This window comes from Cydia splendana, chromosome 3 (genome assembly GCF_910591565.1).
Source record: "Cydia splendana chromosome 3, ilCydSple1.2, whole genome shotgun sequence".
NCBI lineage: Eukaryota > Metazoa > Arthropoda > Insecta > Lepidoptera > Tortricidae > Cydia > Cydia splendana.
In genome coordinates, this window is record NC_085962.1 from 4,065,867 (window position 1) to 4,081,905 (window position 16,039).

General features: G+C 37.5%; 4 protein-coding genes across 4 annotated transcripts; 3 read left to right on the forward strand and 1 right to left on the reverse strand.

Moving 5' to 3' along the window:
- Positions 1 to 398: 398 nt before the first annotated feature.
- LOC134806249 (adenosine deaminase-like protein) lies at positions 399 to 6,703 on the forward strand. Its single transcript, XM_063779478.1, has 7 exons — positions 399 to 554; positions 624 to 772; positions 1,310 to 1,498; positions 3,680 to 3,899; positions 4,492 to 4,648; positions 5,143 to 5,243; positions 6,468 to 6,703. The coding sequence occupies exons 1-7, from the start codon at positions 426 to 428 to the stop codon at positions 6,654 to 6,656; spliced, it is 1,134 nt and encodes a 377-aa protein (XP_063635548.1). The 5' UTR covers positions 399 to 425; the 3' UTR covers positions 6,657 to 6,703.
- Positions 6,704 to 7,405: 702 nt separating this feature from the next.
- On the forward strand, positions 7,406 to 8,319 carry LOC134806360 (mitochondrial import inner membrane translocase subunit Tim8). Its single transcript, XM_063779576.1, has 2 exons — positions 7,406 to 7,612; positions 7,686 to 8,319. The coding sequence occupies exons 1-2, from the start codon at positions 7,514 to 7,516 to the stop codon at positions 7,857 to 7,859; spliced, it is 273 nt and encodes a 90-aa protein (XP_063635646.1). The 5' UTR covers positions 7,406 to 7,513; the 3' UTR covers positions 7,860 to 8,319.
- On the reverse strand, positions 8,315 to 9,844 carry LOC134806359 (RNA transcription, translation and transport factor protein). The gene is made up of 4 exons (XM_063779574.1): positions 9,686 to 9,844; positions 9,386 to 9,610; positions 9,137 to 9,223; positions 8,315 to 9,050 (listed from the first exon to the last, which is right to left on the reverse strand). The coding sequence occupies exons 1-4, from the start codon at positions 9,753 to 9,755 to the stop codon at positions 8,752 to 8,754; spliced, it is 681 nt and encodes a 226-aa protein (XP_063635644.1). The 5' UTR covers positions 9,756 to 9,844; the 3' UTR covers positions 8,315 to 8,751.
- Positions 9,845 to 10,054: 210 nt separating this feature from the next.
- On the forward strand, positions 10,055 to 14,563 carry LOC134806432 (dehydrodolichyl diphosphate synthase complex subunit DHDDS). Its single transcript, XM_063779710.1, has 5 exons — positions 10,055 to 10,391; positions 10,475 to 10,608; positions 12,125 to 12,273; positions 13,331 to 13,506; positions 14,027 to 14,563. The coding sequence occupies exons 1-5, from the start codon at positions 10,200 to 10,202 to the stop codon at positions 14,222 to 14,224; spliced, it is 849 nt and encodes a 282-aa protein (XP_063635780.1). The 5' UTR covers positions 10,055 to 10,199; the 3' UTR covers positions 14,225 to 14,563.
- The last annotated feature ends 1,476 nt before the right edge of the window (positions 14,564 to 16,039 follow it).

Consider the following 16,039-nt stretch of genomic DNA (forward strand, 5'->3'; position numbering starts at 1 on the left):
AAGAAATGTCACTTTTGTTTTGAAGTTTTCAGTGAAAATTACCTTATATTAGTAGAAATTTGAGCTTTTTAAGTATTTGCTCAAACAGCTTCAACATATAGTATTGCCAGGACAAAAGATTTACCCGTTATATTAGGTAACTAGGTACTAAAAAAAAATAAAAAATATTTTAGTTTTAATATGTTTGGGTTACAGGAGTACTCAGTAATAGCATATTATTAAAATATCAAGTTAAACTTCAAAAACAAAGTAGCAAAATAAATATTTAATGCGAAATACTTCCCAGAATATTTAAAGTATTTTTACTTTTTACTAAATACCGGGTAAATTACAAAAAAAAAGGTAGCAACATTAAAAGTGACGTGACAATGACATTGACATGTATTTGATTTGATCTTTTGGCGGCGTCGAAACATTTTGTTTATATGTATTTCTATAATTACAAACTACAACAACACATTCGTTCAGTTTTTAGATCACTTGAATTGTCTATCACGACCCAAAACGTATTGGTGATGGACTTAAAGTCGTTTTGCCGCGAGCTGCCCAAAATTGTAAGCGACAGATATATTGTCCTGGAATAACAGAAATTGTGCGCTAAATCATTGAATTTTATATTTTAGGAGCTGCATGCTCACCTCGGTGGCTCTTTAAGCCAGTCCACCATGCTGCAGTTGAAGAGACTCTACGCGGACTCCGGCATACCCGATAAAACTAATGCTTTCTTCGACGAATTTCAAATCGCTGCGGGAGATACACGTAGTTTATCAGAGTAAGTCGTTTTCGTTTTTAAAGCCTGTTTTATGAAGTGCTTATGAATCTCCATTTAATTTCCTTAACCTTTTCGAGGCCATGTCAAACACAAAAGCTGCCACGTCGCCCGTATGTTGCTCTGTGGTTTGTGACCAATTAATCAGTCTTTGGCGTTGAACCTGCAGTGCAGATATATCGGTCATTGGCGTCCAAAATGTTAAATGTACTTAGCCATACCCCAAAGTTAACAGAAGGCTAAGTACATATATTATAGTGATTTTTTTTTAAATTACTTATTTTTTATTTTTAATAAAAAGTAATTTGCTGCATACAGTGTTGTTGTAACAGGGCATTATATTTAACTCAATCAATGGGTAAATTTTTATTAAAATTGATAATCATCCTATAATCATAAATTTAAATAAATAAATAAATAAAAAGTAATTTGCTGCATACAGTGTTGTTGTAACAGGGCATTATATTTAACTCAATCAATGGGTAAATTTTTATTAAAATTGATAATCATCCTATAATCATAAATTTTTTTTGCTTCTAGCTGCTTCCAAGTCTTCAGCATCGCGCACTCCCTGACAAGCACACCTGAAGCGTTGGCTCTGGCCACCTCACTGACTCTTCAAGAGTTCCAGGACGATGGATGCATCTACATTGAGATTAGGAGTACTCCCCGAGAGACACCCTACATGACCAGGAGAGAGTACATAGATACTATTGTACAAGCTATTAGGTCGGTGGCCTGAGTGGCAGCTTTTCTATGGCCTCAGCCTAAAAAAATTATTAAAGCAGAAAGTAAACATGATAAAAACCGGACAAGTGTGTGATCGGACTTACCCACCGAGGGTACCATACTTTTTAGTATTTATTGCTATAGCGGCAACAGAAATACATCTGTGAAAATTTCAACTGTCTACGTTCTTGGTTCATGAGGTACAGTCTGGTGACAGACAGACGGAGGAGTCTTAGTAATAGGGTTTTTTTACCCTTTGGGTATGGAACCCTAAAAAAATTGATTTGATGTTTAAGATTTATAAAAATAGTATTTGGTAATACCTAATGATTAAAAACGTAATGTAATAAAACACCCAGAATTTTATAACAACAATGTTTTTTGAACATTCACTTTATATTGTATGTATACAAAATTTACAATAAGTTAGTTTTAACTTATTTATTGATTCACTAAGAGCTTTTTGACACATTTGCTTGTAACATGGAACTTATTGAACAGGTTTTAGGCACAGAATAAATAATAGTACTAGGTACCGATCAGGGGGCCGATTTTTGAATTTCGACCAAGCGGTCGATTCCGTGTATTTCGTTCAATAATATTTCCAGTACCCGGCATTTAAATTCTACTAATAGATATTTAATTACACAAACGGGTCTACCGCGATATAATTTCATTGTTTTTACCTTTAATTCCGACGTTTCAGCTGAGTTGCACCAGCTGTGGTCACGGAAAGACTGACGTCCCAACAAATGTCAACGGAGATATTAATAAAACACCACTAAACTACCCGAAATTAGTTTATAAAAATGTTCGGGGTAGACAAAGAAATTGCAGCTACCCGTTAAAGTTTAATGTTTATTGTCCACGGCACGACACGCAACACTCACAGTATCCGTACACTGGTCCGAAGGTATATCCGCTGGTTTCAACATTAGAATCACTGGTCCCCAAGTAGACGATAATTTGTACCCGTCCTCACGATTGAAATTTTTAGGGTGTTTTTTAATTTCAATCGCCTCTCTCACGATCCGCGGATAATAGTGTCGCTCGTTGGAGAGGACTTTGGGTTGAATAGAATTGAAAACAAGTGGTCAATACAACTCTATTCCCAATTTCTATCGCTCGTATTTCAAAAATTTCACTGTTTTCCGCCGATTTTCGAGTGACGAAATCAAACAGACAACAAACAAACATAATGACAAACAGAGAAGAAAGGCCCATAATAGTAGATAATGAAAATATCGAATATGTACAGAACTATACTTATCTAGGACAAATTATATCATTCAGAGACCAGACGACTTTAGAAATAGAGAGAAGAGTATCAAGTGCTTGGAAAAGATTCTGGTCGCTTAAGGAGATACTTAAAAGTAATCACTTTCCAATGTCAGCTAAGAAAAAAGTTTTCAACTTGTGTATCCTCCCATGTATAACCTACGGCTGCCAAACTTGGGCACTGACTCAGAAACATCTCCAAAAGCTTAGAACCTGCCAAAGAGGAATAGAAAGAAGTATGATGAACATCACATTAAAAGATCGTAAAAGAGCAGATGAAATAAGAGCAAAAACGAAAATAGAAGACGTAATCAAGAAAGTAAGAAAGTTAAAATGGCAATGGACAGGCCATATGACACGGGATAGTAAGGAAAAATGGACCAAAATAATTACAGACTGGCAACCACGAGACGGTAACAGAAAAAGAGGTAGACCAATTAAAAGATGGATGGATGACATCAAGTCGATAGGGGGCGCCACCTGGACCAGAAAAGCCATTGATAGAAAGGAATGGAAGCAGCTGGGAGAGGCCTATGTGTCAGATGACACGCTGAACACTAATCCGGTGAATACGATGTGTTAGTTTTTAAGTAAATTTGTTTATATATTTAATGTAATACTGTTTTAGTTTTTGGCAATAAAGGCTATTATGATTATGATTATGACTGTTTTAACCATTAAAATGTTATCAATGTTGAAGATTTGTTTCTTCTGCGCAAATGAGTTGAAAAACGTCGTATGAAACGCGTGTGCAATGATCATTACACACATTGGCTTTCTTATTACGACATACAATATCGCCTACAGTATATCAATAAATGTAGCATACTTGTATCATAATGTACTACTTTTCACCTAAGCAAGTGATTACCATCCTGAGTAGTAAATTTTCAAATTTTTCAGAAAGTCATCAATCAACTTGACAATAATCTCCAAGCTGATCATATCCATAGACCGCAGATTCACTCCACAAGCAGCGGAAAAGACCACCGACCTTGCCTTAGAGTTCTATAAGAAATACCCTGAAATAGTTGTGGGTATAGAGCTCAGTGGCGACCCCACTGCTGGACGGTTCCAGGACTTTGTGCCAGCCTTGGCCAGGGCGCGAGAAGCTGGAATGAAGGTATATATCATACTTATATATCCTCTATATATGTATATCTATAGAGAATATGCGCGTTAGAGGGTCTGCCACCACGTGATCTGAATTAAAAACTAACAATTAACACGTATAAGCAGGTGCTGCCCCCTACAAATCATGCATGCTCTATTGTGCATAGGAGGGTATGCCATCTAGTGCCTGTTACCTGCCTAAAAGTAAAAACATGACATTATGCTTCGCGCCAATGAATAGGGGGCTCCTGTGCTGCCCCCTACAGTTCTTGCACGCTCCCTATAGACATATGATCATATTATTTCACTTGAAACATTATGAATCAAGACTGGATGAGTGTATGAGCACTTATTACAATAATTTGATTGCCTTAGACTTAGAGCAAGAAGAGGTACAATGCAACCATTTTTTTTGTAAATAGAAAAGAACATTGACCAGTCACTTTCATACAACATTTCTACTAATGGCCTCTTCAAAAATCACCGAGAATCGCATGCGATTTGGTCGATCGATTGAATTCGTTGCACCTACTTAGCTAGCTAATATCTAAAATCGCATGCAATTTGTTGCAACGTCTGTTGAAGCCTTAAATAATGTTCAGGTAACACTCCACTGTGGCGAAATCTGCAACCCCGCAGAGGTGCTAGAAATGCTAACATGGAAACCAGAGAGAATAGGCCACGGGACCATGGCACACCCGCGGCTAGGAGGGACTGCGGAGACGTGGGAGGCGCTGTGCCAACTGAAGATACCTGTAGGTGAGTAAAGGCACATAATAAATAATAGTACTTCCGTACAGAAAGGAAACTTCCTACAAAACCGAAGAATGACAGCGGTTCAGGGTCGAATCATGCTGTCCCTTTCTAATATATGGCAATTATGGCACTATCCCTTTCGGCTATTTAGGGTTGTTAAAATTCAAGCCATTATCTTATCTAAAAAAAAATTAATCTTACTAATCTTTAATCTTATCTGTGGTCGTACACGCAAAGGGACGGCAAGTTGTGTCAACCCTAATTGCTCGGAGCAATGCTGAGCCGAGCGGAGCCGAGTTTGCCCTTTGCGTGCCTTTGCGTGCACGACCACAGATAAGATAATGGCTTGAATTTTGACAACCCTAAATAGAAAAGGGATCGTCCTATATATTAGAAAGGGAAAGCATGATTCGACCGACCCTGAACCGCTGTCAAACGTCGGTTTTGTAGGAAGTTTTTTTCTGTACGGTAGTATTTATTCTGTGTTTCTGTTTCAGAAATTTGCTTGACTAGCAATGTTAATACGAAGCTGATAGCAAGTTACGAAGCCCATCAGTTCAAGGAGTGCTGTGAAGCGATGGTGCCCGTAATAATCTGTGTAAGTATGTTTGAGCAAGTCGGCGGCTCCGATATATCTGCTGGTGACTGTACAATACGCATTCATTAGCAAATGTACAGTCGACACCTTTATTGCCATAGAAATAAGGTTGTATTCCGATATATTTGGCCACTTCGGCCGTTACTACCTATGTGATGCTGACTGTAGTGTCTGTAGTAATAGGCCGTTATCACACTGTTGCGCACCAGGGATGTTGCGGATGCAGATTTTTTGACATCCGCGGATGCGGATATTTAAAGGCTCACATCCGCGGATGCGGATGCGGATATCAAGATTAGGTACTTAAAAAACGTCAAATATTACATTTTTAGTCATTTTTATTTAAAAAAACGAAACGTTTAGTATTTGAGCAAGAATATAGGTGCGTTATATTTAATAAATAGTAACTATAGTTTGTTTTTTTTTAGCATTAGAAATAAGGTAATAACAAATAACAATCTTGATGTGTCTTTTAATTGAAAAATACATTATAAAAATAAGTTACGGCAAATATGTAACAATTATGAATCTAATACAATCATTCATATTCTTCTGCTTTCATAAGTAATAGTTACTGATTTTAAAAAAGCGTTTTTCAATTAAAAGACATGTCAAGATCGCTTACCTTCTTTCAAGTTCTTTCTAATGCTAAAAAAACGAACTATAGGCCGACTTTTCTGGATCTAGACGATTTAGTTATGGGTAATGACGAAATTACCTAGCACTTACGCCGCCGCTAAGACGTTCCTGTACCGACTTGTTCGACATCCGCATCCGCATAAGCTCCGCATCGATTTTATGCGGATGCGGAAGTTGAAAATAATGCGGAAGTTCCGCGGATGCGGATGCGAATATTCGCAACATCCCTGTTCCGCACCCTTGTACCGTCGTCGCCGCACGCGAATTCTTCGCTCCGCATCTTGCAACGAAATGCGCGGTGTGAAAACCGCTTTATACCTAGTTTCGATATTCCCACGTACTGTCTCGAACACTGGGGAGTCCTACTATAAAATACCCGATACGACTAAATTCAATGGTTACTATTACACTATTATATTGCCACTATATTGGATAATATTAATATTAATATATTTTTCTGTTATAACGCTTCTCCTGTATAAAGAGACGAAATGTAATACAACTTTGCTATTATATTTTCAAAGGCGCTCGAATATGCAAGAAAATGCTTGAATTAATTGAAAATTGTATAACTTTATGTTTCAGACCGACGACAAAGGTGTTTTTGCGACGTCACTGGCCCAGGAGTACCAGATTTGCTCGCAGACCTTCGGTTTGGACAGATCCAAGCTGGCCAGACTGTCCCTTGACTCGTGCAAGTTTGTTTTTGATGAAGGCGCGCGAAAACTTATCACTGATAAGATATTGAATTTCATAGAAAGTAATGAGCTATGAAAGTTTTGTACTGTGGGTACAAGTTTATTATATTATAATAAATATTTATCTTATATTTTAGAATCTTTGTGTATAATTATTTTGCATTGTAAACAAATATCTCCAGTCAAACCCACATAAGCATGCTTATTTGTGTTTGTGATCATGATGTCTACTCATCTACTACAGGCATTAGATATTTAGTAATAAGATATGTAATTAATGTCATGCAAGAGTTTACAAGGGAAGGGGCTAGCACTGCTTCATAAGGAAGTAGTAGGCACGCCTATTTCGATTTTGCCCGACTTATACATTGACTACCTTAGCTTAGACAATTTCATTATGCCAAGTAAAATGCTTGCACACGGCAAATGTAGCCGAGCTTTCAAAATGCTGCAATTTAGCTGTAATAAACTTGGAGGATATAACCAAACGAAGACGTCTTGTCTGTAGATTTCTGTACAGAACAGTCTGCGTATTTTTGCGGGGGAGGGGCACGTCAAATGTATACGTAACGTAAAAATAGCCATGTCAGATAAACGTCAGTCCATACAATGTGTATGACCATTGGCCGCTTATTTTCGACAGAGGGGAACTCCTCTTAATGGCTACTCCGTTTGGTTATATCCTCCAAGTTTACTACAGCTAAATCCAAGCATTTTGAAAGCCCAGCTGCATTTGCCGTGTGCAAGCACTTTACTTGGCATAATGAAATTGTTTTTGCCTTAAAGACAGTATTTGTCCATAGACAATCAATAGAGCAGTCATTCCAAATGACAGTTGAATTGACATAAGGATAACCTATAAATTTTCCGTATCGAATCTGATACAAAGTACAATAAATTAAGACGTTAGTTTTACAATAAAAAATCCTAGACATGAGCGATTTGTCTGACTTTGGAAGTTCGAAACCTGGAGACTCCGAACTCCAAGATTTTCTCATGGTAGAAAAACAGAAAGCTCAGTTCCATGCTCAGGTACGTACCAGCACCTATTGCAGCCTTCCTTTAGTTTTAATCACAATAAATTAATCAGATTGTAAATTTTTAGATACACGAGTTCAACGACTTCTGCTGGGACAAGTGCGTGGACAAGCCAGGTGCCAAGCTGGACAGCCGGACAGAGACTTGCATCACCAACTGTGTGGAGCGCTTTATTGACGTATCTCTCCTCATCACGAACAGATTTGCACAGATGCTGGAAAAGGGAGGCGGCATGCACTGACCTACTTCTCAAACTCATTAATTTACAATATTGACAGTGTAGTTTAGGTCTTGAGATGATGTAACATGTCGAAAAATGTTTGTTATTGTTAAACATTGATTTCTTATAATCGGATTTTTGCCATAATTTTTTAATGTACTTAGGCAATGGTAATGTTTATGGCATTAACAGATTGTGCATTTATAGAAGTTCATGGAATTAACCTTTTGAGTGCCGCCAAAATATTGTATGTATGTAACCCTCAAAAGTGCGAATGATACTCTTCTTGAACGTAGTTGAAACCACTCTAGGTACAATTGGCAGTAGAAGATAAGTTATGGCTACTGCCAAATGCACTATCAGTAGTAAACACAGTGTTTGAAAGGTTATAATTTATTTCATTGCATTGTTATGCTTGGTACAGTTAAATATATACCTGTTACCATAAGTTATGGTTTAATTAAATAAAACATTCATTTCTTATTTTAGTATAATTTAATCACATAGAAATAATGGGACATCAGTTCTCATTTCTGTGAAGAAATGATTAGATCAAGTTTTATTACAAGATTAGCATTATCTTAAATTTATTTTTTGCCTTCAGTGGAAAGGACTTTTAAGATTCCGTTTACATTTGCACAGCATCAAATTAGGGGATAATCAGTGGCATAGATTATTGTATTTCTCAGTGACGATCTCTTACCTTAGGCGCTTAGCACACTGGATCCAATTCACATATTGTTCCGATGTTTGAGAGAGACAACGCTATGTGCATATCATAGTGATATCCCCATGTGCAAATCGGATTTAGTGTGCCTTAATATGGAATTTAATACTTTATACCAAATGTGATTTAACAACAGTTATTCGTAAAATTCCTTTACACTGAGGCAAATGTTAACTTAACATACAATTATCTCCCCACACGACCCAGCTTTGTGTCTGTACGAGGATCAGCAGTCACTTTCTGGACTGCTACCAATGCCTCGTTGATCCTTGTCTGCAAATCCCTCAAATCCTGGACAAATAGGAGCGTCAAGACATCAGCAGGTTGCTGGACGAGGTTAGCCTCACTCGCAGGTGGTTCTGGGTGAGGATTTGTTTTCAGGATCTTGGCCAGGGCTGCCAGGCGGAGCTTGGGATCAGGATGAGGGCCAATTCCAGCCAGGGTTGATACTCTATCAATGCCTTGCTTGAATGCTGGATTTGAAACTGGAAATAATCAATTATGCAGGTAGTATTTTTCTTATTTTAATTCCAATGCTTAAAGTTAAAGGTTTTTATAATTTTATACTTACAGTCAAGATTATCCAATGGGTTTGAAGATACTACATTTGGAGTAGCCTGTTTGGGTTGCTCTACTTTGATTTCTTTGTACTTCTCAGCTGTAAAAATAAGTATTTGATAAAAGAAAAAAGATAGCAGTAAATTCACAATACCAACTAGGGGTTAGTAATTATTGTGACATATTTTCGCAATCAGAAGGGATGAGAATGAATGGTTTAGTGTGTTGGAAAACAAGAGCAAATAATTTATGAAAATCCCACCATTATCAGCGTATTCTAACCGGACGGCATACGACATCAGCCAGTTTAGCTGTTCATTCGGGGAGCCCTCAATAACAGGGCTTACAAGGTCCCTCTGATATGTATCATACGCCGCATTCCATTCGTCCGTTTCGATTTGCCTAAGCCCTTCCCGCTCTTCAATTTTGTAATGTCTTATCTTCTGGTCTTCTAACCATAGAACTACACTTCTGTACTCAGTTTTATCTGCAACAATATCGAAAATGAAGGAGAATCCAGGGTAAAGCAATCCATATGAAACCCGGCTAACAATATACTGACCGTTGCAGTTGAAGCTCTCAGGATTTGGGTGTCCCAGCGCGGACAGTTTTAGTTTGAACATGTTATTCATAATTATGTTACTATAACTCGGCTTAATATTGCAAAAATAAAAATATTTGTATTCGTGTGCAAAGCGTAGGTTAAAAATCTTTTGACAATTGAATCAATAACGTTGCCAATCTATTATTTATTTTCAGTGTGGCAATGCTGATTAGCTGTTCGAGTTAAGCAAAAAAACGACCTGCATCCTCACCAGGGTACGTTCAGAAGCGGTCATTATTAAAACGTTGAGTTGAGTTGACAAACTGTCATTATCAGATTGTCATTAATGTGTCACTTGACTCACTTGTCAGTCGTATACGAATTACGAACGTACTTGTACTCCTGATGATAAGAGATTACGTGTTTTTATTCAATGTGTGCATTTCTAAAATTTAATAAATATTGGTTTATTGTTACGACACGAATGCAGGATAAATCTAATCGTGTTTTACTCTAGTAAAAATTGTTCGTCATGTCTACTTGGGTAAATGAGAACAGTGTTTCTTTTTTCCAACTCTTCTGTATAAAAGTTGTAAAGTGCGGCCGTGTACCTCAGCATATAGCTTTTATAATGGATGGGAATCGTAGATATGCTAAAAAACACAGCGTACAATGTAGTAAGGGGCACTCCGAAGGATTCAATAAACTCTCAGAAACATTAAAGGTAAAATTACAAAATATATGTTTTTCTTTTTATACTCCTAATCACATATTACTGCACTTCAATATTATAATTTTTTATTACAGTGGTGTCTGGATCTAGGTATACCCGAGGTTACTGTCTATGCATTCAGCATAGAGAACTTTAAAAGAACGGAAGAGGAGGTCAACGGCTTGATGGATTTGGCTAGAGACAAGTTCCAAAGGCTACTAGATGAAATGTAAGTTATTGCAAATACATAATATTGGGTCCTTACCTATGAAATTGGCGTTTTTGTTCATAGATATAAGTCTGATCCTAGTTTTTTTTTTTTACAAAAGTACATACACAATTACAATAAAACTACAGTGCACTCAATAAACAACGATTTTACATACAATTAATTGTTATTTTTTATTGTTAAGTGTTCAGAATTAAGCCTTGAAAATAGGTCTTTTCATGTGCTGTCGGTTCGAGTATTAAAATTACTTATATTTTTCTAATGGTACCAATTTTCAAGAAATGGAGATATTGAAAACATACCTTAAAGGTGACAAAAATTACTGGAAAAATTTTGTTTGGTTTGAATTAGCCATCAAAAAAATATCTGCAAAATTAATTGTATGGAAATTCGTGTTTCGTTGAAATTCTCCGAACAAAACGCCAATTTCATAGGTAATGACCTAATAGTAGATTGAACAACAAGGGCATAAAGTGACCCATTTTTACCTGAGGCAATTTTTTTGTCTGAGCGAAGCGAAGACCAAAATAGTAGACCAGGGTAAAAATGGACATTTATGCCCTTGTTGTACACTCTGCTTTTCACTTCGATTGCGAGGAAAATAATTATATTTTTCACGGCAATTTACACCACGAAATTGTCATAAAGCGAAAGAACATATTCCCGCCAACTAACTTTTTAATTTTTTCTTTTTTTTTTCAAATTGTGAAATTAAATTTTGAAATTGTTTCTGCCAAGTCAAACATTTCGGAGCATTTATGAACGATAATCGACTCGTATTTTATGTGATCTACTAAATTTAATGACAGAAAATATGGATTTCTAATAAATTGTAGCAAAAATAAAATAATATAACAAGTTTTGTCATCTACACAATTTTATTGCTCAGTAAAATTGTGCAATATGTTTTAACTGTTTGGCTATTGAGACCGATTACCTTAGTCTTAGAAGAAAACTTTACTTTTATGCTCTAGAGCATAAAATGCGATTTTATGTCGTCTACGCACGACATAAAGGTGCACTTTTTGAGCATGAGAAGTGAAAATATTATAATACCATCTTACACAAATCAACTTAGTCCCAAAGTGAACTAAAGAAGGTTTCTGTAATGGATAATAAAGATATTTTTACTTATATGCGTAGAAAACATCCATAACTCTGGAACTTGCCTGTTTTACCAGGCATTTATTTATTATTATTTCGTTTTAGACAGGCAGCTGATGCTGGTATATCTAAATAGTTTTAAATAGTTTGTCAAGTCTATTTTTAAATTGATTTACACTTGTAGAGTTCACAACTTCAGAAGCTAATTTGTTCCAAGCATTTACTATAAGGTTGTGATAAAAACACAAATAAATTCCCTTACCAGGATTTTAACCCACAACCTTCAGCATCATAGGTAGTCACTATCAACTAAAAATAATAAAACCTAATTTATTGCTGACAAAAATAGAAATGATTTAAAAAAAAACCTTACATTTTTATACTAAGGAATATTATGTTTTTCTTTCCACAGCGACCAGATAAACGAGTGGGGTGTGAGACTTCATGTGGCCGGACGCCTGTCACTGCTCCCCGATGACCTGCGGACACTGGTAGCCAAAGCTATGCTCTTGACCAGGCAGAACAATAAGCTGAGGCTCAACATTGCTTACTCTTACACTTGTAAGTTGCCGTAATACTCAACTCGTAATAATAAACAGAATTAGGCGGCGAGTCACCGCCTGCCTCTCGATGTTATGGCAGGTGTAGGACTCGGACCTCTTTTACAATAGCCCATTCTCATTGTCCACCCAAACATCAATCCATTATACTGTTCACTTTTTCTACAATAGTCCCAATGCCTGCTGCGACCGGTTCATGGGTGTCTATTGTTGCGCCTGTGAACGTGTTCCAGCAGGCGTTCTACATGACATTAAAGCTCTCCAAAGGGCCTCTACGTGTTGGATCTACATTCCCACGCAAGCCTATCATAAGACCGGGATTTATAGGGCCGTGAAATTCAAGGAGAAACAGAATTAAAAACCGGGCAAGTGCGAGTCGGACTCGCGCACGAAGGGTTCCGTACCTGTTGCAAAAAACGGCAAAAAAAAAAAGACACCCATCCAACTGACTGACCCCGCCCGACGTTGCTTAACTTCGGTCAAAAATCACGTTTGTTGTATGGGAGCCCCACTTAAATCTTTATTTTATTCTGTTTTTAGTATTTGTTGTTATAGCGGCAACAGAAATACATCATCTGTGAAAATTTTAACTGTCTAGCTATCACGGTTCGTGAGATACAGCCTGGTGACAGACGGACGGACGGACGGACGGACGTACAGCGGAGTCTTAGTAATAGGGTCCCGTTTTACCCTTTGGGTACGGACCCTAAAAATTAGACATCTAGCTTTAAAAACTTTCCAACTGTTAATTTTACATTATCATTCATCTCATAGAGGCAAGGTAGATTATTAGCTGTAATTTTGAACCTGTCACTGGCAAAGACGCGACAATTTTCACATATTTAAGCTGGTTTGTTTGGTGTAGACTCAAGGGCGTCGTCAGCTGGTGGGGAGATTTAATGAGATATCTCATTCTGTGGTGTTGGGGGGAGGGAGGGGCAGCTGCAAGACACAGTAGACCCTCTCAATGAGCTAGTGGCTCCCCCTACGCAGAGTTTTGCGTAATATTACCTATTTGCAACGAATATTAATGATTTATTTTTGCTATAACATTCCAGCCCGTGATGAAATCACTCGCGCAGCGTCGCAAGTTATCGAAGGTGTAAGGAACAACGAGCTGACCGCTGATGATATAGACGAGGAGCTCATTTCGGAGACGTTAGAGCTGAGCCCGCCAGACCTCCTCGTCAGGACCTCGGGGGAGGTCAGGCTTTCAGACTTCATGCTTTGGCAGGTAACAAAGGATCTACAATCACGTTACGTTACAGTTACAGCAACCTTGCTACCACCAGACGTGGCTCACTCCGCGATTTCGTCGCATCGCTACAAGTACATTGTGGCCACACCAGTTTTGGTGTCTAGACACCATCCACCATGGGTCTGCTAGCAGTAGTAGGTAGTTGCCGCGCACCGCTATGGAACGAACGCCTGCTCGCACTCGCGCTTGTATCTCTCGTAATAGAGTAATAGACGCGTTTTGTTAGAGGGTGACCTTCTGTACCTAATACTATTATTTATTCTGTGCTACCACTCTAAACGGTCAACGACTCCTTGCTCTCGAGTAATACTTCATATTTCTACACATAAAAGGACCCTGACAAAGCAAACTCCCTTTACGTCCTTCCACCGCGACCGACTTATTTGAGATTAAGATATTAAGAAAATATTAGTTTACCAAAATCTTTGGTGCAGTTGTCTCCTGGGTCACTTTCCAAGCTTATTCTTTGGCTTAAATATATTTCCTGTAATTCCAGATCTCCGACACCGTGCTCTACTTCACCGACGTGCTCTGGCCAGAGTTCACCATCTGGAGCCTGCTGGCCGCCATCATACATTTCCAGAGACACGCCACGGAGCCCGCGCCGGAAATAGACTTGAGCGACCGGAAGCGAGCGTTCACGGACAGGCTAGAGGACAAGCGGTGGAAGCAATTGGAGAAATATATTACGTAATAATATTATTTAGGGTTTATTTATATTTAATAGAAATGTAAGGATTGTAAACTGGTATCCTGAATCCCGTGTCGCAGAATTGTCTACTTACTCAATTCTTTGTTTGCGGTCGTGTATTTAAGGTGCAGTAAGGTTCAGCCAGCTGAGTTTTTGAAAAATCGTAGCGCTTTTTAGATTACAATACGGTTGCCATAAATTTAATTAGCAATCTTGAGGCCTTTTTCTAGTAATTTCATCGATTCGAACCCATCCTCCACTCCCTCGAACTATAATAAGCTCAGAGAGATTGAGAGAAGAACCTGAACTTGCGACTCTTACGAGGCCTTAATAAGATATCCGCGTTATTATGGAGACGGTTGTGAAAATTATTAAGCTCAATGTGGCTTAATTTTTTGCTTATGGGCTATGGCATTTGGAGCTCTTTATTTGTAATGATTGTAGCCTGTATTGAAAAATACAGAAAATATTTCAAATGGGGTTGGCCGGTGGAAGTTTTTAGCAGATGGCGCCATCATAGCTTGCCCCGTCAATCCCTAGAATTGTGTCAAATTTTTGTTTTTTTAATACCCTGGATGCCAGCTCTTTAAGCCAAATCTCATAGAAAAAGGGGCAAGCTATGATGGCGCCATCTAGGCAAACCTTTGACAGTTGCCAACCCCATTGTATGCTATGTAGTATGTAGGTTGACTCTTCAATATATTAAATTGTTTTAACATGGGAATGTTTCATTTGCGTTATGAAGATAAAAACATACAATTGCAAAAGCATTTTAACCCTTAAATGCATGATTTTATCTTTTTGCCCGAAATTAATATATGTATACATGAATCTAGTATTAAACTGGATTGGGCATGAGTGGTGGGGAACTGACAGAACGGGATAGTCTTACGTATCTTTCAGTAGGAGTAGCAGAGAAAGCGCTATTATTGTTTGTCCTTATCACAGTCTCACATATTTTTTGTTCCCCACCATTTTTTTTTAGTATGGATAATGGTGGGCAACAAATAAATTCGACCAATCACAGTGTCGCATTTGCGTATGTTTTGTCCCTCACGGAGGCACGCGTATACCACTTCTATACGATCCTACCTTCTATGTATGTATCACATAACTGTTTGCCAATTCTAGGAAAAATAGTAAAAAAAAATATAACTTCGATTTTCACTGCGAAATCAGTGTTAGAAGTTGAATTTGCTAAATCATAGTTAAGTAAATATGTAATTTTCAGTAATACATATATGATTTTTTTTACTACCATTAGGAAAGTACACTATTTGTGATATACCTATGATAAAGTTTTTAAATATAAAATAATTACAAACCCTGAAAACACCGTTCAAAATCACATACAAAAAATTATCAACTTCTGGATTTTTCCAAGTTTTCCGACTTTTCGTCTTTAAACGAATGTAATTTTTATAAATTAAAAATATTGCGTAAATTTAACCCTTAAATCATCACCCTACTACTTGACGTTTGGTATAAAGTATAAAGATACCAAACGTCAAGTAGTAGGGTGAGGATTTAAGGGTTAAATTTACGCAATATTTTTAATTTATAAAAATTACATTGAACGCACCTTTGTGCGTTCAAGAACGTAAGGCTTTTTTTTTTAATCTGTGAGCTGTCTAATGCTTTGTAGACATTTGGCTACACTATGCATTTAAGGGTTAAATTAGTGAATATGCGCTTGGACTGTAATAATTACTGATGGGCAGATTTTAAGTTCCGAAAATGTACTAATTGCATGGAACTTATTATTAGTTCTAACTTATGGAAAATCATAATATTTAATTATGAAGTCAAGCAAGCGTG